This window comes from Staurois parvus, unplaced genomic scaffold (assembly GCF_062004578.1).
Source record: "Staurois parvus isolate SC_StPar_1 unplaced genomic scaffold, SC_StPar_1.0 ptg000488l, whole genome shotgun sequence".
NCBI classification, from domain to species: domain Eukaryota; kingdom Metazoa; phylum Chordata; class Amphibia; order Anura; family Ranidae; genus Staurois; species Staurois parvus.
In genome coordinates, this window is record NW_028318284.1 from 1,651,687 (window position 1) to 1,679,402 (window position 27,716).

Below are 27,716 nucleotides of genomic sequence, written 5' to 3' on the forward strand. Positions count from 1 at the left end.
CCAACGATGGGGCACTATTCCTCCCCCCACTGACACCAACGATGGGGCACTATTCCTCCCCCCACTGACACCAACGATGGGGCACTATTCCTCCCCCCACTGACACCAACGATGGGGCACTATTCCTCCCCCCACTGACACCAATGATAGGCACTATTCCTCCCACTGATACCAATGATGGGGCACTATTCCTCCCACTGACACCAATGATGGGGCACTATTCCTCCCACTGACACCAATGATGGGGCACTATTCCTCCCACTGACACCAATGATGGGGCACTATTCCTCCCACTGACACCAATGATGGGGCACTATTCCTCCCACTGACACCAATGATGGGGCACTATTCCTCCCACTGATACCAACGATGGGGCACTATTCCTCCCACTGACACCAACGATGGGGCACTATTCCTCCCACTGATACCAACGATGGGACACTATTCCTCCCACTGACATCAGTGATGGGGCGCTAGTCCTCCCACTGATACCAATGATGGGGCACTATTCCTCCCACTGACATCAGTGATGGAGCACTATTCCTCCCACTGATACCAATGATGGGGCACTATTCCTCCCACTGATACCAATGATGGGGCACTATTCCTCCCACTGACACCAATGGCGGGACACTATTCCTCCCACTGATACCAACGATGGGACACTATTCCTCCCACTGACATCAGTGATGGGGCACTATTCCTCCCACTGATACCAACGATGGGACACTATTCCTCCCACTGATACCAATGATGGGGCGCTAGTCCTCCCACTGCAAAATTACAGTTCTGAAGTAGCAACGAAAATAATTTTATGGTTGGGGGTCACCACAACATGAGGAACTGTATTAAGGGGTCGCGGCGTTAGAAAGGTTGAGAACCACTGATGTACACTATGTCGTTTACAGGCAGTTTAGTTTACAGTCGTTTTTTTGAACGCACCAAACTTGCGTTCAGGAGTAGATTTTATCAGCGTTTCAAACGCCAAAACACTTCTGCATGTGTAAACGCATTTGGAAAATTTTTTGAACTCTTCCATTTCCAGATGCTGTCCGGAGCCTTTTTTCATCATGAAAAATGCATGCAAAGCGTTTTCCGGGTACTCAAATGGAACTGGTACACTATACTTTGAAGTTTTGCATGAAAGAAAATATGTTAGACACTGCTGCAATAATTTCTGCACAGAAATGAGCTGGAACACATCCAAACACCACAAAATTAAAAATACAGCTAATCTCAACACATACTGCTCTCTCTGCTTCTGCTCTCTCTATTTCTCTCAAAATGTCTGAAATAGTTAATTTTTTTACTGTTTTTCAGTGCAATCTGGGCATTTTGGAAGGTCTCCTGAGGTAATCTTTAAAAAAAAAAAAACACGCTTCTAAACGCAAATGCTCATAAACGTGGTATACAAACGTGGCTAAACAGCCATTTTTTTAACCTACATTTTCCAGCAGTCAGTTTCCATTGTTCAGAAGTGTCCCGTGTACATGGAGCCTTAGATAAAAAAAAAAAGCATTGATCTAGTGCCTTAAAAAAAAAAAAAATAATGGGCAGCACAGTGACTATGTGGTTAGCACTTACACCTGGCAGTACTAGGGTCATTGGTTCTAATCCCAACCACAGCATCACCTGCCTGGAGTTTGCATGTTCTCCCTGTGCGGGTTTCCTCTGGATACTCCGGTTTCCTCCCACATTCCAAAGACATGCTGGTAGGGTAATTGGCTCCTGTCTAAATCGTCCCTAGTATGTGTATGATTGTACGTTAGGGACCTTAGATTGTACACCCCTTGAGGGTTAGGGACTGATGTGAACGTACAATACATAAAGTGCTGCGTAAATTGACAGCGCTATAGAAGTACCTGAAATAAATAAATTTAAAAAAGACCTCGTTTACAAGGTGAGGGATACGGAATTGACGTCATGACGTCACTCTGGTCCTCTAAGAGCATAGAGATGAGTGGAGGACATCTTCCTTCACTGATCTCTAGCCCAGCGCCAGGATAGTTGAAAGGATTCTCCGGTAAGGCTAAGAAGCAGAAGAAGACGGCGAGGGGGCGGGGTTATTTTCAGCAGCTGTATAAGGCCTGATTTTCATATCAGGTCAAAGGCCGATCAGGGTGGTTTCGGTGCATCCCTAATACTTACTCTTGCCCATCTTTTTCTGCTTTCTACACAGCAACTTCAGGGACTCCATGTTTCCTTCCTGCCAGGTGATTTGAGTGTCAGGAGAGAATCATTGTTACTCACTTTTCCTGTCAGTGGTCATAATGTAATGGCTGATCAGTGTACATGGCTGTGATGGTGACCCTAGCAGTACTACACATGGTCCATCAGAACACAGCGCTCTGTGAGGAGAGTGTAAACAATGGAAGATTCCCCTCTTACTGCAGACTAAAGGAAATGACAGAGCAGAGCCCCCACACATACAGTGACACCCTCTACTGGCATGGGAGCCCACAGGCAATAATGGGTCCCCGCATGCTGGGGAAGACACCTGAGAGCCCCTACCTTTCGGCTTTCCAGCTTTGTCCAGACCCTCCAATACCGCCTTAACGGACGGAATAGTCACGGGGTACTCTCCCTCGAACAAGGCCCCTATGCAGTCCCCCATTAGCGCCCCTAGCAGCGCTCCCCGGAAGCGGCACACAGGAACGGACAGCATGATGAATCCGACCCGAACACAGCCTCAGCCCGTGACAGAAGAAACGAAAGCTGACCCCCCACCCTCCGTCCACACACAGCCAATCGGAGCCCACCAACTCTTCTGCGTGTGTATAACACCAGGCGCTGATTGGAGGAGACCGAACCACCCACGATGTGTTCACCAATGAGCAGGAGAGTTTCAGAAGAATCCCCGAACAGGAGGGCGGGCCTTTCGGCAGACTATAACATTCTAGATGAGCGGTAAGTGGGTTGCCGGTGTAGCGGCGAGATGAGTATCCCATGAAAATCAGTATCCCCTGAAGCATCTGCGCATGTACCGGTTTAAGGCACGACAAGCCAATCACCGAACCCAACTACTGCAGCCGAACATGTACCAGACGGTCAGATAGGATCGGAGGACACAGAAAGAATGATTAACCCCTTACATGCCGAGTGGTCGGCGGGGGCTGTTACATGTCATTCTCTGCAGCGACATCGGGCAGGACAGTGTCAGTGACATGAGGGGGGGGGGGCAGTGACATGGGGAAGGACAGTGTCAGTGACATGGGGGGGGCAGTTAAGTGTCAGTGACATGGGGGGGGGGGCAGTGACATGGGGTAGGAGTCGGACAGTGCCAGTGTAATGAGGGGGGGGGGGCAGTGACATGGAGGGGGACAGTGACATCAGGGAGGACAGTCACTATCACTGTCCCCGCCATGTCACTGCCACTGCCCCCCCCCCCCCTTCACTAACGCTGTCCTCCCCCATATCACTGACACTGCCCCCCTCATGTCACTGCCCCCCCCCTCCATTCACTAACGCTGTCCTCCCCCATATCACTGACACTGCCCCTCCCCCCGTTCACTAACGCTGTCCTCCCCCATATCACTGACACTGCTCCACTCATGTCACTGTTCTCCCCATGTCGCCGTCCTCCCCCATGTCACTGCCCCCCCATGTCACCGTCCTCATGTCACTGTCCTCCCCATGTCACCGCTCCCCCCCCCCCCATGTCACTGTCCTCCCCATGTCACCGCCCCCCCTCATGTCACTGTCCTCCCCATGTCACCGCCCCCCCTCATGTCACTGTCCTCCCCATGTCACCGCCCCCCCTCATGTCACTGTCCTCCCCATGTCACCGCCCCCCCCTCATGTCACTGTCCTCCCCATGTCACCGCCCCCCCCTCATGTCACTGTCCTCCCCATGTCACCACCCGCCCATGTCAGTGTCCTCCCCATGTCACTGTCCCCCCATGTCACCGCCCCCTCCTCATGTCACTGTTCTCCCCATGGCACTGTCCAGGGGGGGGGGCCCATGTCACTGTCCTTTCTTCGATCCATTATGCTGTAAGGGGTTAACTGGGGCAGCTCTGTGCTAAAGTCGGAGATCGGCGATTGGCTTCTTCGGCCTGAAACCGGCACATGCGCAGTTGCGTCAGGGGATACATATACAGTGAGGAACAGAAGTATTTGAACACCCTGCGACTTTGCAAGTTCTCCCACTTAGAAATCATGGAGGGGTCTGAAATTCACATTGTAGGTGCATTCCCACTCTGAGAGACAGAATTTTAAAAAAAATTCAGGAAATCACATTGTATGATTTTTAAAGAATTTATTTGTCTTGCACTGCTGAACATAAGTATTTGAACAACTAAGAAACAGCAAGAATTCTGGCTCTCAAAGACCTGTTACTGTGCCTTTAAAAAGTCCACCTCTACTCCACTCATTAATCTAACTTAGTAGCACCTGTCTGAGCTCTTTAAAGACACCTGTCCACCCCACAGTCAGTCAGGCGCCAACTACTACCATGGGCAAGACCGAAGAGCTGTCAACAGACACCAGAGACAAAATTGTGGACCTCCACAAGGCTGGAAAGGGCTATGAGGCAATTGCCAAGCAGCTTGGTGAAAATAGATCAACTGTTGGAGCAATTGTTAGAAAATGGAAGAGGCTAAAGACGACTGTCAGTCTCCCTTGGACTGGAGCTCCATGCAAGATCTCACCTTGTGGGGTATCACTGATGATAAGAAAGGTGAGGAATCAGCCCAGAACTACAAGGGAGGAGCTGGTCAATGACATGAAGAGAGCTGGGACCACAGTTTCAAAGGTCACTGTCGGTAGAACACTACGCCGTCATGGTTTCAAATCATGCATTGCACGGAAGGTTCCCCTGCTCAAGTCATCACATGTCCAGGTCCGTCTGAAGTTTGCCAATGACCATCTGGATGATCCAGAGGAGGCATGGGAGAAAGTCATGTGGTCAGATGAGACCAAAGTAGAACATTTTGGTCTAAACTTCACTTTTCGTGTTTGGAGGAAAAAGAAGGATGAGTTGCATCCCAAGAACACCATCCCTACTGTGAAGCATGGGGGGTGGTAACATCATGCTTTGGGGGTGCTTTTCTGCGAAGGGGACAGGACGACTGCACTGTATTAAGGAGAGGATGAATGGGGCCATTTATTGTGAGATTTTGAGCAACAACCTCCTTCCCTCAGTCAGAGTATTGAAGATGGGTCGTGGCTGGGTATTCCAACATGACAACGACCCGAAGCACACAGCCAGGATAACCAAGGAGTGGCTCCGTAAGAAGCATATCAAGGTTCTGGAGTGGCCTAGCCAGTCTCCAGACCTAAATCCAATAGAACATCTTTGGAGGGAGCTGAAACTCCGTGTTGCTCAGCGACAGCCCTGAAACCTGACAGATCTAGAGGAGATCTGTGTTGAGGAGTGGGCCAAAATCCCTGTTGCAGTGTGTGCGAACCTGGTCAAGAACTACAGGAAACGTTTGACCTCTGTAATTGCAAACAAAGGCTTCTGTACCAAATATTAACACTGATTTTCTCAGGTGTTCAAATACTTATGTTCAGCAGTGCAAGACAAATACATTCTTTAAAAATCATACAATGTGATTTCCTGAATTTTTTTTTTAAATTCTGTCTCTCAGAGTGGGAATGCACCTACAATGTGAATTTCAGACCCCTCCATGATTTCTAAGTGGGAGAACTTGCAAAATCGCAGGGTGTTCAAATACTTCTGTTCCTCACTGTATACACAGCATACTCATCTTACCGCTACTGGGTAGTAATTAGTGACCGGGGTTTGTGGGGGTGGGGGACTTCACTGGGAGCTTTCCTAAAGGTGAAAGGCCGCTGGGTGGTTTATTATTTTGCACTATAACCAAAAAAGAGCAAAAATTTGAACAAAAGAAAAAATTTTTCTTTGTTTCTATTATAAAGTTTTGCAAATAGGTACTTTTTCTGCTTCACTGATGTGCATTGATGAGGCTGCACTGATGGACGAAGCTGACTGGCGGCACTGACTGGGCACTGATTAGTGCCCTGATGATCTGTGCAGATGTCTTCTGTGTCATTTGCCAGTTATCAGCAGTATGCTGTGACAGCGTGAATGTACCTCCGATAATCAGCAAATGATTTTACATTGTGGGCAGCACAGTGACTAAATGGTTAGCACTTCCACCTGGCAGTACTAGGGACGTTGGTTCGAATCCCCACCACGGCACCACCTGCCTGGAGTTTGCATGTTCTCCCTGTGCCTGCGGGTTTCCTCCAGGTACTCCAGTTTCCTCCCACACTCCAATGACATGCTGGTAGGTGAATTGGCTCCTGTCTAAATTGGCCCTAGTATGTGTATGTATGAATGTAAGTTAGGGGCTTTAGATTGTATGCCCCTTGAGGGTTAGGGATTGATGTGAATGTACAATATATATGTAAAGCACTGCGTAAATTGACAGCGCTATATAAGTACCTGTAATAAACAATAAATGATTGGACACAGCTGATCACGAAGTAAAAGGCCGCTGTGATTGGCATTTTACCTCATCATGTGATCAGCTGTGTCCTACGGACATAGCAATCACAGAAAGCACCGAGTGCACACCGCTGGGTGTGTTCTGGGAGGAGCCGAATGACGGCTACAGCGCGGTTGGCAAGTGGTTAAAGGCTATGTTCATCTTTTCCCCAAAAAATAGCCAATAATGACAAAGGATCACTATAAAAAAAAACTGCAGCTTTGCAAAATGCCTATTAAAGTGGAGCCCCACCCATACATATGTGTGCATGACCTACATATGCGTTCATCTTTGCGTGTAAGCATGGGGGGGGCAGAGGTGCTTTAAATTTTATTTTATTACACTTTTTTAGTTTTACACTATATTAAATTTATTTTTTTAATCACTTTTATTGCTATCACAATCCTTGAAAACTCACCTCTTCTAGGAATCCTCTCACGCCTTCAATTCTACATGGGCTCATCCCCCACAGTTATAACCCTTGGTACCACTTGCCCCACCCTTATAGATTGTAAATTCTTATGAGCAGGGCCCTCCTAATCCTCTTGTTTTTTATTGAAATTGTAACTGTATGGTCTCCCTTTGTATTGTAAAGTGATGTGCAAACTGTTGGAGATATATAAAAAAAATCCCTTGTGATAATAAGTAGTGACAGGTACTCTTTACGGAGAGATCTGGGGTCTAATAGACCCCAGATCTCTCCTCTAGGAGAGCGGGCTGCCCAGTAGTAATTAGTGACCTGGGTTTGTGGGTGTGGGGGACTTCACTGGGAGCTTTCCAAATACCTAAAAGTGATATTAAAGGCTCAACTTTTCCAGAAAAACAGCCAATGATGTCAAGGGGTCACTTTTAAAAGACTGTGCAGCTTTGCAAAATGCCCATTAAAGCGGAGTGCCACCCAAAAGGGGAAGCTCTCCTTGTTTGCAGCCTCCACTGTCAAATTTGGCTTTTTTTAGGGAGGGGGTTCTTGATTTTGACAGGTACCTGCTTCCACTTCTGGAAATTCAGCCCCCCCCCCCCCTCCTTCCGGGGCACTTCACTGGTCCCAGAAGACTGGAGGACCAATCACAAGGCACAGCGCGACTCATACATGCACAGTAGGAAAATGGCTGTGACTTCCGGTTTCCCTTACTTGCAATGACGGCCCCGGGAACCAAGAGGCTAGTGAAGAACTAGCCCGGATGATGACTGTAACAAACCCATGGACAGGCAAGTGTGCTTCTATTAAAAGTCATCAGCGACAGTATTTGTAGTTGCTGACCTTTAATTTTTTAAGGGGAGCTTGGAGCTGCTCTTTAACTACTTCTCTACCTGACCAATTCTGACAATTCTCTCATACATGTAAAAATCATAATTTTTTTGTTAGAAAATTACTTACCCCTCCCAATCATTTTATATTTTAATTAAACAGAGGCTCTAGAGAATAAAATGGTGGGTGTTGCAAATTTTTTATCTCATGGTATTGGCACAGCGGGTTTTTCAAATGCAAATTTTTGGGAAAAATACAGTTTACCTCCTTGCCCTCCAGAAGATTTACCCCCCATATTGACCAGGCCATTTTTTGCACTGCATTTCAACTGGTAATTGCATGGTCATGCAACGCTGTACCCAAATGAAATGTATGTCCTTTTTTCACACAGCATTGGGTTTTTTATTTTTTGTGATAAACAAAAATTAAAAAAAAAACATTTTCTACGTTTGGTTATAAAACATATCTAGTAAACTCAAAGTTAGTCATACATTTAGGCCAAACTGTATTCTGCTACATGTCTTTGGTAAATAAAATCCCAATCCATGTATATTAATTGGTTTGTGTGAATGTTATAGCGTCTACAAACTATAGTATATACAGTATCTCACAGAAGTGAGTACACCCCTCACAATTTTGTAAATATTTTATTATATCTTTTCTATCTATTTCTTTTCTTTTCTTATCTATTTATGTGACAACACTGAAGAAATGACACTTTGCTACAATGTAAAGTAGTGAGTGTACAGCTTGTATAACAGTGTAAATTTGCTGTCCCCTCAAAATAACTCAACACGCAGCCATTCATGTCTAAACAGCTGGCAACAAAAGTGAGTACACCCCTAAGGCTGGCCATACACTATACAATTTTCTGTCCAATTTCCTTTAGATTTACCTTCAACTATGTAGTACAAGAGCCTGCCTAATTGGATACAATTGAAAGTGTTGTTAGGTTTGACCTCATATTATATGGTTTTTGGTAAATCTAAACCAAAAATCTCATGATAATTGTATAATGTATGGCCAGCCTTAGTGAAAATGTTCAAATTGGGCCCAATTAGCCATTTTCCCTCCCCGATGGAGGGAAGTTCAACATGACATCTCATGGCAAAGAATTCTCAGGATCTGAAAAAAAGAATTGTTGCTCTACATAAAGATGGCCTAGGCTATAAGAAGATTGCCAAGACCCTGAAATTGAGCTGCAGCATGGTGGCCAAGACCATAGTAATATTGTACTACTCTGGGGGGGGGGGGGGGGGTTGATTGATCAGGGATTTTTTTTTCTACACTTTATTGCTCCTGCAATGAAATGTTTGCTTTGATTGGCTCCACTGGTCACAAAGTACAGGGTGTGCCAATCACAGCTCTCTAGGAACAGAAGCAAAGCTGTTATAAATAAGATCGGTTCATAACAGCTTTGTTGTCATTGTGATCATGTGACCACAGCAGACCCGGGGGGGGTTGCGCACCTATTCGGGCACGCAGCGCCCCCTCGTGTTGGTACAGCACCAGCGGCGTACGTGTAGAGGCTGCCTGTTTGCAGTATATTATGGGCGGGCGGAAGGAAAGTAGTTAACCACTTGAGCACCTGAGGATTTACCCCCCTTAATGACCAGGCCTTTTTTTGCTGTTTGGCGCTGCACTAATTCAAATGATAATTGCGCGGTCATGCAATGCTGTACCCAAACGAAATTTACGTCCTTTTTTTCACACAAATAGAGCTTTCTTTTGATGGTATTTTATCATCTGTGCGCTTTTTATTTTTTTCGCTACAAACAAAAAAAAAAACAATTTTGAAAAAAAATATTTTCTACTTTCAGCTATAAAAAATATATCGTAAACTCAAAGTTAGTCAGAAATTTAAGCCAAAATGTATTCTGCTACATGTTTTTGGTAAATAAAAATCCCAATAAGTGTATATTGATTGCTTTGTGTGAAAGTTATAGCGTCTACAAACTATGGTATAGATACTGTAATTTATGCCTTTTTTTGCTATACAGCGCTGCACTAATTCAAATGATAATTGCGCGGTCATGCAATGCTGTACCCAAACAAAATTTACGTCCTTTTTTTCACACAAATAGAGCTTTCTTTTGGTGGTATTTTAACACCTGTGTGCTTTTTATTTTTTGCGCTATAAACAAAAAAAACACAAACATTTTGAAAAAAAAACTATATTTGCTACTTTCAGCTATAAAAAATATATCGTAAACTCAAAGTTAGTAATAAATTTAAGCCAAAATGTATTCTGCTACATGTTTTTGGTAAAAAAAAATCCCGTGCATTAGCGGGCAAACTGGCGCTATATGGGAGGGGCGCTAACACTATCGGAAGTCACCAGTGACACTAATACAGTGATCAGTAAAATCTGTTCACTGTAATCAATGACACTGGTGACAGGGCAGTGAAGGGGTTAACTGGGGGGGTGGGGGCGATCAAGGGGTTAAATGGGATTACTGGTGTACTGGCGCTATCTGGGAGGGGCGCTAACACTACCGGAAGTCGCCAGCGACACTGATACAGTGATCAGTAAAAATTGGTTCACTGATCAGTGACACTGGTGACAGGGCAATGAAGGGGTTAACTGGGGGGGGGGGCGATCAAGGGGTTCAACGGGATTATTGGTGTACTGGCGGGCAATCTGGCGCTATCTGGGAGGGGCGGTAACACTATCGGAAGTCGCCAGCGACACTGATACAGTGATCAGTAAAAATCGGTTCACTGATCAGTGACACTGTTGACCGGGCAGTGAAGGGGTTAACTGGGGGGGGGGCGATCAAGGGGTTAAACGGGATTACTGGTGTACTGGCGGGCAATCTGGCGCTATCTGGGAGGGGCACTAACACTATCGGAAGTCGCCAGCGACACTGATACAGTGAACAGTAAAAATTGGTTCACTGATCAGTGACACTGGTGACAGGGCAGTGAAGAGGTTAACTGGGGGGGGGGGGGCGATCAAGGGGTTAAACGGGATTACTGGTGTACTTACGGGCAAACTGGCGCTATCTGGAAGGGGCACTAACTCTATCGGAAGTCGCCAGCGACACTGATACAGTGATCAGTAAAAATCTGACAGGGCTCCGGGGTGTGACCAGAGGTATGTGACTGACACAGGGAAATGCAGGCTTCAGATATGTTATAAACAATAAGACAATTTATTAAAGACTAACAATACAAACATAAATGCAGTGCAATATTAAAACATAACACAGTGCAAATGAACCAAACCAAACCACCCACAGATAACAATATATACAATGCAAGCGTCGTCAGGCAGGCCGAGTCAATAACAATCGGGCAGGTAGGAACAGGGGGTCAGGCAGAGAATGGTCGGGGTCACAAGCCAGGGATGAAACAGGAGTAGTCAGCATAGGTCCGGAATCAGGCAGGGTCAGCAACGAATCAGACAGGGACAGGAACAGGAACAGGAACAAGATACAGGGCCCAGGAAAAACACACACCAAGGCAGAGACTGCAGGTCTGGCCATCCCTTAAATACACCTGCATGATCAGTTTCAGATGTTTGGCTGGCTGCAGGGTTGAGTCTCTGATTGCCGGGAGCACCCGCTGGCCATCCCTGGTACTGCAGCCCACAAGACAGGTGAGTCCCACCATTACTGGCAAGTCCATTCCTGACAGTACCCCCCCCTCAAGGAGCGGCCTCAGGACGCTCCAAACAGTCCTAGCTTGGCAAAATGTTCCACCGCCCGGGTCTGGTAACTGGCGGGATATCAAAGACTGGCACATCGGGCAGGACTCCGGGCAGCGGCACACCGGGCAGCGGCACATCGAGCTGGACTCCGGGCAGCGGCACATCGGGCAGGACTCCGGGCAGCGGCACATCGGGCAGGACTCCGGGCAGCGGCACATCGGGCAGGACTCCGGGCAGCGGCACATCGGGCAGGACTCCGGGCAGCGGCACATCGGGCAGCGGCACATCGGGCAGGACTCCGGGCAGCGGCACATCGGGCAGGACTCCGGGCAGCGGCACATCGGGCAGGACTCCGGGCAGCGGCACATCGGGCAGGACTCCGGGCAGAGGCACATCGAGCTGGACTCCGGGCAGAGGCACATCGAGCTGGACACCGGATCACCAGGCGGAGCAGCGGGCACCGGGCCACCAGGCGGGGCGACAGGCATCGGGCCCCCAGGCGGGGCGACAGGCATCGGGCCCCCAGGCGGGGTGGCGGGCACCGGGCCCCCAGGAGCGGCGACAGGCATTGGGCCCCCAGGCGGGGCGACAGGCATCAGGCCCCCAGGCGGAGCGGCGGGCACTGGGTCATCAGGCACCACAACGGGCATCGGGTCACCAGGCATCAGGTCATTTGGCTCGCCAGTGGGCACCGTGTCATCTGGCAAGGCAGTGGGCACCGAGTCACCAGGCACGACAGTGGGCTCCGAGTCAACTGGCAAGACCGCGGGCACTGGGTCAGACATTGGATCGTCTGGCCCGACAGCGGGCATCGGGTCACCAGGCATGACAGCGGGCACTGGGTCATCAGGCATGGGATTGTCTGGCTTGACAGCGGGCATCGGTTCACCAGGTATGACAGCGGGCTCTGGGTCACCAGGCATCAGGTCATTCAGCTCGCCAGCGGGCACCGCGTCATCTGGCAAGGCAGTGGGCACCGAGTCACCAGGCACGACAGTGGGCTCCGAGTCAACTGGCATGACCGTGGGCACTGGGTCATCAGGCATTGAATTGTCTGGCAAGACTGCGGGCACCGAGTCGTCTGGCAAGACTGCGGGCACCGAGTCGTCTGGCAAGACTGTGGGCACCGAGTCGTCTGGCAAGACTGCGGGCATCGGGTCACCAGGTATGACAGCGGGCACTGGGTCACCAGGCATCAGGTCATTTGGCTCGCCAGCGGGCACCGCGTCATCTGGCAAGGCAGTGAGCACCGAGTCACCAGGCACGACAGTGAGCTCTGAGTCAATTGGCACGACAGCGGGCATCGGGTCACCAGGCATGACAGCGGGCACTGGGTCACCAGGCATCAGGTCATTTGGCTCGCCAGCGGGCACCGCGTCATCTGGTAAGGCAGTGAGCACCGAGTCACCAGGCACGACAGTAGGCTCCGAGTCAACTGGCATGACCGTGGGCACTGGGTCAGACATTGGATCGTCTGGCCCGACAGCGGGCATCGGGTCACCAGGCATGACAGCGGGCACTGGGTCATCAGGCATGGGATTGTCTGGCTCAACAGCGGGCATCGGTTCACCAGGTATGACAGCGGGCTCTGGGTCACCAGGCATCAGGTCATTTGGCTCGCCAGCGAGCACCGCGTCATCTGGCAAGGCAGTGGGCACCGAGTCACCAGGCACGACAGTGGGCTCCGAGTCAACTGGCATGACCGCGGGCACTGGGTCATCAGGCATTGAATCGTCTGGCAAGACTGCGGGCACCGAGTCGTCTGGCAAGACCGCGGGCACCGAGTCGTCTGGCAAGACCGCGGGCACCAAGTCGTCTGGCAAGACCGCGGGCACCGAGTCAACTGGCGGAACAGCGGGCATCGAGTCAACTGGCGGAACAGCGGGCATCGAGTCAACTGGCGGAACAGCGGGCATCGAGTCATCTGGCAAGACTGCGGGCACCGAGTCAACTGGCAAGACTGCGGGCACCGAGTCAACTGGCGGAACAGCGGGCATCGAGTCAACTGGCGGAACAGCGGGCATCGAGTCGTCTGGCAGGATAGGATCATCAGGCTGGATCAGTTCATCAGGCTGGGTAGAAACATCATGCTGGGTAGAGACATCAGGGTGAATGGAGGCATCAGGCTGGGTGGAGGCATCAGGCTGAATTGTGGGCGCCGAGGCACCAGGCTGCACCATGGAAGGCAGGTTCTCAGATGGGAGGCTGACCGGTTTGGATACTGGCAGGGTGGTATTGGTTGGAAAGAACTTTCGCCTTTTCCTGGTTTTAGTTACCGGAGTACTGTAAGTAAGCGCAGGTTTGTAAATGGATGGAGCAGCTGGAGACAGAGAAGAGCTGGAGGATGGAACAGGGGAGGGAACAGTTGCTACAGAGGGCTTCTTTACAGGGTTAAAGGCAGGATAGGTGCAGCGAGTGGGAACAGGGTACTGACATGCGGTAGATAGCAGGGTATACTGGGCTGTAACTGGAGGTGCTGTTGGGAAAGCAGGAATAGAGCTTTGAAGAAATAGATTTGAAGCAGGACTGGGTTTTTGCAAGCTGACTGAGGCTGGGTGCAACAAGTCTGACCATGTCTGCAGTATGGGTTGAACAAAGCTCAGCTTACACAAAGCCTGTCTGACCAAAGACTGCACTGCGTTTATACAATCCCTTAATACCTGTGGTGAACATGCAGAATAATGCTCCAAGAAGTAATCCACATCATCCTCTAAGAACCATACCAGGGACTCTACCTGGTCTGCACTAAATGGCGGCAAAAATTCATCCCTGCATTCGGGGGTACCAGATGAAACCAACTCAGCACAAACCTGAATCAATGGCTGCACCTCAGAGAATTCTGTGCCCTGCTCTACTAGAACATGAGCGATCCGTATACATTCTAATAGTTCATCCCTGGGATACTCCTTCAGAGTTTGATAAGCATACTCTCTGTCATCAAACACTAGCAGAGATAAATACACAACCTCATCAAGATCCATCCTTCCCAGCAACAAGCCAAGATGGCTTCCCTGTGCAGCCACTTCTGGTCAGGATTGGCCTTGGTGTAATGTCAGGGCTCCGGGGTGTGACCAGAGGTATGTGACTGACACAGGGAAACGCAGGCTTCAGATATGTTATAAACAATAAGACAATTTATTAAAGACTAACAATACAAACATAAACGCAGTGCAATACTAAAACATAACACAGTGCAAACAAACCAAACCACCCACAGATAACAATATATACAATGCAAGCGTCGTCAGGCAGGTCGGGTCAATAACAATCGGGCAGGTAGGAACAGGGGGTCAGGCAGAGAATGGTCGGGGTCACAAGCCAGGGATGAAACAGGAGAAGTCAGCAGAGGTCCGGAATTAGGCAGGGTCAGCAACGAATCAGACAGAGACAGAGACAGGAACAGGAATGCAGGAACAAGATACAGGGCCCAGGAAAAACACACACCAAGGCAGAGACTGCAGGTCTGGCCATCCCTTAAATACACCTGCATGATCAGTTTCAGATGTTTGGCTGGCTGCAGGGTTGAGTCTCTGATTGCCGGGAGCACCCGCTGGCCAGCCCTGGTACTGCAGCCCACAAGGCACGTGAGTCCCACCATTACTGGCAAGTCCATTCCTGACAAAATCGCTTCACTGATCAGTGACACTGGTGACAGGGCAGTGAAGGGGTTAATTGGGGGGGGGGTGATCAGGGGTTTAAATGTGTCCTAGGTGTGTTCTAACTGTAAATGTGTAGTGTTTTACTCACTTTTACTGTGTCTTCTTCTCTGTCTGGAACGGAATGTGTCCAGGCAGAGAAGAATGACATCATATCCTGCCCTGTGTAGATGTCAACACAGGACAGGATAGGACAGGGACCGATCATCTGATTTCAGCCAGAAATCACTGGCTGAAATCTAATGCTTGATCGCTCCTGGATCGAATCGTGTCACCCGCGAGTCGGCGGGAGCACGCGCGCGCCCCCTACCTGCAAAAGTGTCGGGAGCGCGGAGCCCGTATTAAAACGTGGTTTTGCGCTCCACTGCCGCCCTGCACACGTATATATACAGTGGCAGGGCGGCAAGCGGTTAAAGCTCAAATCAACTCATTTTTCATCCCTCTGGTCACTCCTTGGCAAAAGGAAGTTCCAAGGAGTAAAAAGGGGTAATAAAAATGAGGGGTCCGTTTTGAGGGGTGTGCTCCTCAAAATTTTCACAACTTTGACCACATTCTCAGAGTGGCCCAGAAGGTGTCCAAACGGCTTAAACATGTGAAAAAGGGTGCAGCAGGGCTTTAAACCCTAAAGGGTCAAGCAGAAAGGTGATTAAGGGCCATTTCCGGTTTTCAGGAGGCCACTTCCGGTTTGGGAAAACCCAAGTTTCCCAGCCAACCTGCTGGCTGTTTAAAGCTCCAATCAACTCATTTTTCATCCCTCTGGTCACTCCTTGGCAAAAGGAAATTCCAAGGAGTAAAAAGGGGTGATAAAAATGAGGGGTCCGTTTTGAGGGGTGTGCTCCTCGAAATTTTCACACCTTTGACCACATTCTCAGAGTGGCCCAGAAGGTGTCCAAATGGGCTTAAACATGTGAAAAAAGGGTGCAGCAGGGCTTTAAACCCTAAAAGGTCAAGGAGAAAGGTGATTAAGGGCCACTTCCGGTTTTCAGGAGGCCACTTCCGGTTTAGGAAAACCCAAGTTTCCCAGCCAACACGCTGGCTGTTTAAAGCTCCAATCAAGTCATTTTTCATCCCTCTGGTCACTCCTTGGCAAAAGGAAGTTCCAAGGAGTAAAAAGGGGTGATAAAAAGGAGGGGTCCGTTTTGAGGGGTGTGCTCCTCAAAATTTTCACACCTTTGACCACATTCTCAGAGTGGCCCTGAAGGTGTCCAAACGGGCTTAAACATGTGAAAAAAGGGTGCAGCAGGGCTTTAAACCCTAAAAGGTAAAGGAGAAAGGTGATTAAGGGCCATTTCCAGTTTTCAGGAGACCACTTCCGGTTTGGGAAAACCCAAGTTTCCCAGCCAACCTGCTGGCTGTTTAAAGCTCAAATCAAGTCATTTTTCATCCCTCTGGTCACTCCTTGGCAAAAGGAAGTTCCAAGGAGTAAAAAGGGGTGATAAAAATGAGGGGTCCGTTTTGAGGGTGTGCTCCTCAAAATTTTTACACCTTTGACCACATTCTCAGAGTGGCCCTGAAGGTGTCCAAATGGGCTTACACATGTGAAAAAAGGGTGCAGCAGGGCTTTAAACCCTAAAAGGTCAAGGAGAAAGGTGATTAAAGGCCATTCCCGGTTTTCAGGAGGCCACTTCCGGTTTGGGAAAACCCAAGTTTCCCAGCCAACCTGCTGGCTGTTTAAAGCTCCAATCAACTCATTTTTCATCCCTCTGGTCACTCCTTGGCAAAAGGAAGTTCCAAGGAGTAAAAAGGGGTGATAAAAATGAGGGGTCCGTTTTGAGGGGTGTGCTCCTCGAAATTTTTACACCTTTGACCACATTCTCAGAGTGGCCCTGAAGGTGTCCAAACGGGCTTAAACATGTGAAAAAAGGGTGCAGCCGGGCTTTAAACCCTAAAAGTTCAAGGAGAAAGGTGATTAAGGGCCATTTCCGGTTTTCAGGAGGCCACTTCCGGTTTGAGAAAACCCAAGTTTCCCAGCCAACCTGCTGGCTGTTTAAAGCTCAAATCAAGTCATTTTTCATCCCTCTTGTCACTCCTTGGCAAAAGGAAGTTCCAAGGAGTAAAAAGGGGTGATAAAAATGAGGGGTCCGTTTTGAGGGTGTGCACCTCAAAATTTTTACACCTTTGACCACATTCTCAGAGTGGCCCTGAAGGTGTCCAAACGGGCTTAAACATGTGAAAAAAGGGTGCAGCAGGGCTTTAAACCCTAAAAGGTCAAGGAGAAAGGTGATTAAGGGCCATTTCCGGTTTTCAGGAGGCCACTTCCGGTTTGGGAAAACCCAAGTTTCGCAGCCAAGCTGCTGGCTGTTTAAAGCTCCAATCAACTCATTTTTCATCCCTCTGGTCACTCCTTGGCAAAAGGAAGTTCCAAGGAGTAAAAAGGGGTGATAAAAATGAGGGGTCCTTTTTGAGGGGTGTGCTCCTCGAAAAATTTTCACACCTTTGACCACATTCTCAGAGTGGCCCAAAAGGTGTCCAAACGGGCTTAAACATGTGAAAAAAGGGTGCAGCCGGGCTTTTAACCCTAAAAGGTCAAGGAGAAAGGTGATTAAGGGCCATTTCCGGTTTTCAGGAGGCCACTTCCGGTTTGGGAAAACCCAAGTTTCCCAGCCAACCTGCTGGCTGTTTAAAGCTCCAATCAAGTCATTTTTCATCCCTCTGGTCACTCCTTGGCAAAAGGAAATTCCAAGGAGTAAAAAGGGGTGATAAAAATGAGGGGTCCGTTTTGAGGGGTGTGCTCCTCGAAATTTTCACACCTTTGACCACATTCTCAGAGTGGCCCAGAAGGTGTCCAAACGGGCTTAAACATGTGAAAAAAGGGTGCAGCAGGGCTTTAAACCCTAAAAGGTCAAGGAGAAAGGTGATTAAGGGCCACTTCCGGTTTTCAGGAGGCCACTTCCGGTTTGGGAAAACCCAAGTTTCCCAGCCAACACGCTGGCTGTTTAAAGCTCCAATCAAGTCATTTTTCATCCCTCTGGTCACTCCTTGGCAAAAGGAAGTTCCAAGGAGTAAAAAGGGGTGATAAAAAGGAGGGGTCCGTTTTGAGGGGTGTGCTCCTCAAAATTTTCACACCTTTGACCACATTCTCAGAGTGGCCCTGAAGGTGTCCAAACGGGCTTAAACATGTGAAAAAAGGGTGCAGCAGGGCTTTAAACCCTAAAAGGTAAAGGAGAAAGGTGATTAAGGGCCATTTCCAGTTTTCAGGAGACCACTTCCGGTTTGGGAAAACCCAAGTTTCCCAGCCAACCTGCTGGCTGTTTAAAGCTCCAATCAACTCATTTTTCATCCCTCTGGTCACTCCTTGGCAAAAGGAAGTTCCAAGGAGTAAAAAGGGGTGATAAAATGAGGGGTCCGTTTTGAGGGTGTGCTCCTCAAAATTTTTACACCTTTGACCACATTCTCAGAGTGGCCCTGAAGGTATCCAAATGGGCTTACACATGTGAAAAAAGGGTGCAGCAGGGCTTTAAACCCTAAAAGGTCAAGGAGAAAGGTGATTAAAGGCCATTCCCGGTTTTCAGGAGGCCACTTCCGGTTCGGGAAAACCCAAGTTTCCAAGCCAACCTGCTGGCTGTTTAAAGCTCCAATCAACTCATTTTTCATCCCTCTGGTCACTCCTTGGCAAAAGGAAGTTCCAAGGAGTAAAAAGGGGTGATAAAAATGAGGGGTCCGTTTTGAGGGGTGTGCTCCTCGAAATTTTTACACCTTTGACCACATTCTCAGAGTGGCCCTGAAGGTGTCCAAACGGGCTTAAACATGTGAAAAAAGGGTGCAGCAGGGCTTTAAACCCTAAAAGGTCAAGGAGAAAGGTGATTAAGGGCCATTTCCGGTTTTCAGGAGGCCACTTCCGGTTTGGGAAAACCCAAGTTTCGCAGCCAACCTGCTGGCTGTTTAAAGCTCCAATCAACTCATTTTTCATCCCTCTGTTCACTCCTTGGCAAAAGGAAGTTCCAAGGAGTAAAAAGGGGTGATAAAAATGAGGGGTCCGTTTTGAGGGGTGTGCTCCTCGAAATTTTCACACCTTTGACCACATTCTCAGAGTGGCCCAAAAGGTGTCCAAACTGGCTTAAACATGTGAAAAAAGGGTGCAGCCGGGCTTTTAACCCTAAAAGGTCAAGGAGAAAGGTGATTAAGGGCCATTTCCGGTTTTCAGGAGGCCACTTCCGGTTTGGGAAAACCCAAGTTTCCCAGCCAACCTGCTGGCTGTTTAAAGCTCAAATCAAGTCATTTTTCATCCCTCTGGTCACTCCTTGGTAAAAGGAAGTTCCAAGGAGTAAAAAGGGGTGATAAAAATGAGGGGTCCGTTTTGAGGGTGTGCTCCTCAAAATTTTTACACCTTTGACCACATTCTCAGAGTGGCCCTGAAGGTGTCCATATGGGCTTAAACATGTGAAAAAATGGTACAGCAGGGCTTTAAACCCTAAAAGGTCAAGGAAAAAGATGATTAAGGGCCATTTCCGGTTTTCAGGAGGCCACTTCCGGTTTGGGAAAACCCAAGTTTCCCAGCCAACCTGCTGGCTGTTTAAAGCTCAAATCAAGTCATTTTTCATCCCTCTGGTCACTCCTTGGCAAAAGGAAGTTTCAAGGTGTAAAAAGGGGTGATAAAAATGAGGGGTCCGGTTTGAGGGGTGTGCTCCTCGAAATTTTCACACCTTTGACCACATTCTCAGAGTGGCCCAAAAGGTGTCCAAACGGGCTTAAACATGTGAAAAAAGTGTGCAGCAGGGCTTTAAACCCTAGAAGGTCAAGGAGAAAGGTGATTAAGGGCCATTTCCGGTTTTTGGGAGGCCACTTCCGGTTTGGCAAAACCCACATTTCCCATTCAACCTGCTGGCTGTTTAAAGTTCAAATCAAGTCATTTTTCATCCCTCTTTTCGCTCCTTGGCAAAAGGAAGTTTCAAGGAGTAAAAAGGGGTGATAAAAATGAGGGGTCCGTTTTGAGGGGTGTGCTCCTCGATATTTTCACACCTTTGACAACATTCTCAGAGTGGCCCTGAAGGTGTCCAAACGGGCTTAAACATGTGAAAAAAGGGTGCTGCAGGGCTTTAAACCCTAAAAGGTCAAGGAGAAAGGTGATTAAGGGCCATTTCCGGTTTTCAGGAGGCCACTTCCGGTTTGGGAAAACCCAAGTTTCCCAGCCAACCTGCTGGCGTTTTAAAGCTCAAATCAAGTCATTTTTCATCCCTCTTGTCGCTCCTTGGCAAAAGGCAATTCCAAGGAGTAAAAAGGGGTGATAAAAATGAGGGGTCCGTTTTGAGGGGTGTGCTCCTCGAAATTTTCACACCTTTGACCACATTCTCAGAGTGGCCCAAAAGGTGTCCAAACGGGCTTAAACATGTGAAAAAAAGGTGCAGCAGGGCTTTAAACCCTAAAAGGTCAAGGAGAAAGGTGATTAAGGGCCATTTCCGGTTTTCAGGAGGCCACTTCCGGTTTGGCAAAACCCACATTTCCCATTCAACCTGCTGGCTGTTTAAAGCTCAAATCAAGTCATTTTTCATCCCTCTGGTCACTCCTTGGCAAAAGGAAGTTCCAAGGAGTAAAAAGGGGTGATAAAAATGAGGGGTCCATTTTGAGGGGTGTGCTCGTCGAAATTTTAACACCTTTGATCACATTCTCAGAGTGGCCCAAAAGGTGTCCAAACGGGCTTAAACATGTGAAAAAAGGGTGCAGCAGGGCTTTAAACCCTAAAAGGTCAAGGAGAAAGGTGATTAAGGCCCATTTCCGGTTTTCAGGAGGCCACTTCCGGTTTGGGAAAACCCAAGTTTCCCAGCCAACCTGCTGGCTGTTTAAAGCTCCAATCAACTCATTTTTCATCCCTCTGGTCACTCCTTGGCAAAAGGAAGTTCCAAGGAGTAAAAAGGGGTGATAAAAATGAGGGGTCCTTTTTGAGGGGTGTGCTCTTCGAAATTTTCACACCTTTGACCACATTCTCAGAGTGGCCCAAAAGGTGTCCAAACGGGCTTAAACATGTGAAAAAAGGGTGCAGCCGGGCTTTTAACCCTAAAAGGTCAAGGAGAAAGGTGATTAAGGGCCATTTCCGGTTTTCAGGAGGCCACTTCCGGTTTGGGAAAACCCAAGTTTCCCAGCCAACCTGCTGGCTGTTTAAAGCTCAAATCAAGTCATTTTTCATCCCTCTGGTCACTCCTTGGCAAAAGGAAGTTCCAAGGAGTAAAAAGGGGTGATAAAAATGAGGGGTCCGTTTTGAGGGTGTGCTCCTCAAAATTTTTACACCTTTGACCACATTCTCAGAGTGGCCCTGAAGGTGTCCATATGGGCTTACACATGTGAAAAAAGGGTGCAGCAGGGCTTTAAACCCTAAAAGGTCAAGGAGAAAGGTGATTAAGGGCCATTTCCGGTTTTCAGGAGGCCACTTCCGGTTTGGGAAAACCCAAGTTTCGCAGCCAACCTGCTGGCTGTTTAAAGCTCCAATCAACTCATTTTTCATCCCTCTGGTCACTCCTTGGCAAAAGGAAGTTCCAAGGAGTAAAAAGGGGTGATAAAAATGAGGGGTCCGTTTTGAGGGGTGTGCTCCTCAAAATTTTCACACCTTTGACCACATTCTCAGAGTGGCCCAAAAGGTGTCCAAACGGGCTTAAACATGTGAAAAAAGGGTACAGCAGGGTTTTAAACCCTAAAAGGTCAAGGAGAAAGGTGATTAAGGGCCATTTTCGGTTTTCAGGAGGCCACTTCCGGTTTGGGAAAACCCAAGTTTCCCAGCCAACCTGCTGGCTGTTTAAAGCTCAAATCAAGTCATTTTTCATCCCTCTGGTCACTCCTTGGCAAAAGGAAGTTCCAAGGAGTAAAAATGGGTGATAAAAATGAGGGGTCCGTTTTGAGGGGTGTGATCCTCGAAATTTTCACACCTTTGACCACATTCTCAGAGTGGCCCTGAAGGTGTCCAAACGGGCTTAAACATGTGAAAAAGGGTGCAGTAGGGCTTTAAACCCTAAAAGGTCAAGGAGAAAGGTGATTAAGGGCCACTTCCGGTTTTCAGGAGGCCACTTCCGGTTTGGGAAAACCCACGTTTCCCAGCCAACCTACTGGCTGTTTAAAGCTCCAATCAAGTCATTTTTCATCCCTCTGGTCACTCCTTGGCAAAAGGAAGTTCCAAGGAGTAAAAAAGGGTGATAAAAATGAGGGGTCCGTTTTGAGGGGTGTGCTCCTCGAAATTTTCACACCTTTGACCAAATTCTCAGAGTGGCCCAAAAGGTGTCCAAACGGGCTTAAACATGTGAAAAAATGGTACAGCAGGGCTTTAAACCCTAAAAGGTCAAGGAAAAAGATGATTAAGGGCCATTTCCGGTTTTCAGGAGGCCACTTCCGGTTTGGGAAAACCCAAGTTTCCCAGCCAAGCTGCTGGCGTTTTAAAGCTCAAATCAAGTCATTTTTCATCCCTCTGGTCACTCCTTGGCAAAAGGAAGTTTCAAGGAGTAAAAAGGGGTGATAAAAATGAGGGTTCCGTTTTGAGATGTGTGCTCCTCGAAATTTTCACACCTTTGACCACATTCTCAGAGTGGCCCAAAAGGTGTCCAAACGGGCTTAAACATGTGAAAAAAGGGTGCAGCAGGGCTTTAAACCCTAAAAGGTCAAGGAGAAAGGTGATTAAGGGCCATTTCCGGTTTTCAGGAGGCCACTTCCGGTTTGGGAAAACCCAAGTTTCCCAGCCAACCTGCTGGCGTTTTAAAGCTCAAATCAAGTCATTTTTCATCCCTCTGGTCACTCCTTGGCAAAAGGAAGTTCCAAGGAGTAAAAAGGGGTGATAAAAATGAGGGGTCCGTTTTGAGGGGTGTGCTCCTCGATATTTTCACACCTTTGACAACATTCTCAGAGTGGCCCTGAAGGTGTCCAAACGGGCTTAAACATGTGAAAAAGGGTGCAGCAGGGCTTTAAACCCTAAAAGGTCAAGGAGAAAGGTGATTAAGGGCCATTTCCGGTTTTCAGGAGGCCACTTCCGGTTTGGGAAAACCGAAGTTTCCCAGCCAACCTCCTGGCTGTTTAAAGCTCCAATCAAGTCATTTTTAATCCCTCTGGTCACTCCTTGGCAAAAGGAAGTTTCAAGGTGTAAAAAGGGGTGATAAAAATGAGGAGTCCGGTTTGAGGGGTGTGCTCCTCGAAATTTTCACACCTTTGACCACATTCTCAGAGTGGCCCAAAAGTTGTCCAAACGGGCTTAAACATGTGAAAAAAGGGTGCAGTAGGTTTTTAAACCCTAAAAGGTCAAGGAGAAAGGTGATTAAGGGCCATTTCCGGTTTTTGGGAGGCCACTTCCGGTTTGGCAAAACCCAAGTTTCCCAGCCAAGCTGCTGGCTGTTTAAAGCTCAAATCAACTCATTTTTCATCCCTCTGGTCACTCCTTGGCAAAAGGAAGTTCCAAGGAGTAAAAAGGGGTGATCAAAATGAGGGGTCCGTTTTGAGGGGTGTGCTCCTCAAAATTTTAACACCTTTGACCACATTCTCAGAGTGGCCCAAAAGGTGTCCAAACGGGCTTAACGTGTGAAAAAAGGGTACAGCAGGGCTTTAAACCTAAAAGGTCAAGGAAAAAGGTGATTAAGGGCCATTTCCGGTTTTTGGGAGGCCACTTCCGGTTTGGGAAAACCCAAGTTTCCCAGCCAACCTGCTGGCTGTTTACAGCTCAAATCAACTCATTTTTCATCCCTCTGGTCACTCCTTGGCAAAAAGAAGTTTCAAGGTGTAAAAAGGGGTGATAAAAATGAGGAGTCCGGTTTGAGGGGTGTGCTCCTCGAAATTTTCACACCTTTGACCACATTCTCAGAGTGGCCCAAAAGGTGTCCAAACGGGCTTAAACATGTGAAAAAAGTGTGCAGCAGGGCTTTAAACCCTAGAAGGTCAAGGAGAAAGGTGATTAAGGGCCATTTCCGGTTTTTGGGAGACCACTTCCGGTTTGGCAAAACCCAAGTTTCCCAGCCAACCTGCTGGCTGTTTAAAGCTCCAATCAAGTCATTTTTCATCCCTCTGGTCACTCCTTGGCAAAAGGAAGTTTCAAGGTGTAAAAAGGGGTGATAAAAATGAGGAGTCCGGTTTGAGGGGTGTGCTCCTCGAAATTTTCACACCTTTGACCACATTCTCAGAGTGGCCCAAAAGGTGTCCAAACGGGCTTAAACATGTGAAAAAAGGGTGCAGTAGGTTTTTAAACCCTAAAAGGTCAAGGAGAAAGGTGATTAAGGGCCATTTCCGGTTTTCAGGAGGCCACTTCCGGTTTGGGAAAACCCAAGTTTCCCAGCCAAGCTGCTGGCTGTTTAAAGCTCAAATCAACTCATTTTTCATCCCTCTGGTCACTCCTTGGCAAAAGGAAGTTCCAAGGAGTAAAAAGGGGTGATCAAAATGAGGGGTCCGTTTTGAGGGGTGTGCTCCTCAAAATTTTCACACCTTTGACCACATTCTCAGAGTGGCCCAAAAGGTGTCCAAACGGGCTTAAACATGTGAAAAAAGGGTACAGCAGGGTTTTAAACCCTAAAAGGTCAAGGAGAAAGGTGATTAAGGGCCATTTTCGGTTTTCAGGAGGCCACTTCCGGTTTGGGAAAACCCAAGTTTCCCAGCCAACCTGCTGGCTGTTTAAAGCTCAAATCAAGTCATTTTTCATCCCTCTGGTCACTCCTTGGCAAAAGGAAGTTCCAAGGAGTAAAAATGGGTGATAAAAATGAGGGGTCCGTTTTGAGGGGTGTGATCCTCGAAATTTTCACACCTTTGACCACATTCTCAGAGTGGCCCTGAAGGTGTCCAAACGGGCTTAAACATGTGAAAAAGGGTGCAGTAGGGCTTTAAACCCTAAAAGGTCAAGGAAAAAGGTGATTAAGGGCCACTTCCGGTTTTCAGGAGGCCACTTCCGGTTTGGGAAAACCCACGTTTCCCAGCCAACCTACTGGCTGTTTAAAGCTCCAATCAAGTCATTTTTCATCCCTCTGGTCACTCCTTGGCAAAAGGAAGTTCCAAGGAGTAAAAAAGGGTGATAAAAATGAGGGGTCCGTTTTGAGGGGTGTGCTCCTCGAAATTTTCACACCTTTGACCAAATTCTCAGAGTGGCCCAAAAGGTGTCCAAACGGGCTTAAACATGTGAAAAAATGGTACAGCAGGGCTTTAAACCCTAAAAGGTCAAGGAAAAAGATGATTAAGGGCCATTTCCGGTTTTCAGGAGGCCACTTCCGGTTTGGGAAAACCCAAGTTTCCCAGCCAACCTGCTGGCGTTTTAAAGCTCAAATCAAGTCATTTTTCATCCCTCTGGTCACTCCTTGGCAAAAGGAAGTTTCAAGGAGTAAAAAGGGGTGATAAAAATGAGGGTTCCGTTTTGAGATGTGTGCTCCTCGAAATTTTCACACCTTTGACCACATTCTCAGAGTGGCCCAAAAGGTGTCCAAACGGGCTTAAACATGTGAAAAAAGGGTGCAGCAGGGCTTTAAACCCTAAAAGGTCAAGGAGAAAGGTGATTAAGGGCCATTTCCGGTTTTCAGGAGGCCACTTCCGGTTTGGGAAAACCCAAGTTTCCCAGCCAACCTGCTGGCGTTTTAAAGCTCAAATCAAGTCATTTTTCATCCCTCTGGTCACTCCTTGGCAAAAGGAAGTTCCAAGGAGTAAAAAGGGGTGATAAAAATGAGGGGTCCGTTTTGAGGGGTGTGCTCCTCGATATTTTCACACCTTTGACAACATTCTCAGAGTGGCCCTGAAGGTGTCCAAACGGGCTTAAACATGTGAAAAAGGGTGCAGTAGGGCTTTAAACCCTAAAAGGTCAAGGAAAAAGGTGATTAAGGGCCACTTCCGGTTTTCAGGAGGCCACTTCCGGTTTGGGAAAACCCAAGTTTCCCAGCCAACCTGCTGGCGTTTTAAAGCTCAAATCAAGTCATTTTTCATCCCTCTGGTCACTCCTTGGCAAAAGGAAGTTTCAAGGAGTAAAAAGGGGTGATAAAAATGAGGGTTCCGTTTTGAGATGTGTGCTCCTCGAAATTTTCACACCTTTGACCACATTCTCAGAGTGGCCCAAAAGGTGTCCAAACGGGCTTAAACATGTGAAAAAAGGGTGCAGCAGGGCTTTAAACCCTAAAAGGTCAAGGAGAAAGGTGATTAAGGGCCATTTCCGGTTTTCAGGAGGCCACTTCCGGTTTGGGAAAACCCAAGTTTCCCAGCCAACCTGCTGGCGTTTTAAAGCTCAAATCAAGTCATTTTTCATCCCTCTGGTCACTCCTTGGCAAAAGGAAGTTCCAAGGAGTAAAAAGGGGTGATAAAAATGAGGGGTCCGTTTTGAGGGGTGTGCTCCTCGATATTTTCACACCTTTGACAACATTCTCAGAGTGGCCCTGAAGGTGTCCAAACGGGCTTAAACATGTGAAAAAGGGTGCAGCAGGGCTTTAAACCCTAAAAGGTCAAGGAGAAAGGTGATTAAGGGCCATTTCCGGTTTTCAGGAGGCCACTTCCGGTTTGGGAAAACCGAAGTTTCCCAGCCAACCTCCTGGCTGTTTAAAGCTCCAATCAAGTCATTTTTAATCCCTCTGGTCACTCCTTGGCAAAAGGAAGTTTCAAGGTGTAAAAAGGGGTGATAAAAATGAGGAGTCCGGTTTGAGGGGTGTGCTCCTCGAAATTTTCACACCTTTGACCACATTCTCAGAGTGGCCCAAAAGGTGTCCAAACGGGCTTAAACATGTGAAAAAAGGGTGCAGTAGGTTTTTAAACCCTAAAAGGTCAAGGAGAAAGGTGATTAAGGGCCATTTCCGGTTTTTGGGAGGCCACTTCCGGTTTGGCAAAACCCAAGTTTCCCAGCCAAGCTGCTGGCTGTTTAAAGCTCAAATCAACTCATTTTTCATCCCTCTGGTCACTCCTTGGTAAAAGGAAGTTCCAAGGAGTAAAAAGGGGTGATCAAAATGAGGGGTCCGTTTTGAGGGGTGTGCTCCTCAAAATTTTAACACCTTTGACCACATTCTCAGAGTGGCCCAAAAGGTGTCCAAACGGGCTTAAACGTGTGAAAAAAGGGTACAGCAGGGCTTTAAACCTAAAAGGTCAAGGAAAAAGGTGATTAAGGGCCATTTCCGGTTTTTGGGAGGCCACTTCCGGTTTGGGAAAACCCAAGTTTCCCAGCCAACCTGCTGGCTGTTTACAGCTCAAATCAACTCATTTTTCATCCCTCTGGTCACTCCTTGGCAAAAAGAAGTTTCAAGGTGTAAAAAGGGGTGATAAAAATGAGGAGTCCGGTTTGAGGGGTGTGCTCCTCGAAATTTTCACACCTTTGACCACATTCTCAGAGTGGCCCAAAAGGTGTCCAAACGGGCTTAAACATGTGAAAAAAGTGTGCAGCAGGGCTTTAAACCCTAGAAGGTCAAGGAGAAAGGTGATTAAGGGCCATTTCCGGTTTTTGGGAGACCACTTCCGGTTTGGGAAAACCCAAGTTTCCCAGCCAACCTGCTGGCTGTTTAAAGCTCCAATCAAGTCATTTTTCATCCCTCTGGTCACTCCTTGGCAAAAGGAAGTTTCAAGGTGTAAAAAGGGGTGATAAAAATGAGGAGTCCGGTTTGAGGGGTGTGCTCCTCGAAATTTTCACACCTTTGACCACATTCTCAGAGTGGCCCAAAAGGTGTCCAAACGGGCTTAAACATGTGAAAAAAGGGTGCAGTAGGTTTTTAAACCCTAAAAGGTCAAGGAGAAAGGTGATTAAGGGCCATTTCCGGTTTTCAGGAGGCCACTTCCGGTTTGGGAAAACCCAAGTTTCCCAG

At 47.9% G+C, this 27,716-nt stretch overlaps 1 protein-coding gene across 1 annotated transcript in view; it reads right to left on the bottom strand.

Moving 5' to 3' along the window:
• The window catches only part of ADPRS (ADP-ribosylserine hydrolase), a 31,347-nt gene extending 28,614 nt beyond the window's left edge, over positions 1–2,733 (bottom strand). The window contains exon 1 of the mRNA XM_089689650.1: positions 2,512–2,733. Within this exon, the coding sequence (XP_089545776.1) occupies positions 2,512–2,665 (154 nt within the window). The 5' untranslated portion in view covers positions 2,666–2,733. The remainder of the gene's footprint in view (positions 1–2,511) is intronic.
• Between the last annotated feature and the right edge of the window lie 24,983 nt (positions 2,734–27,716).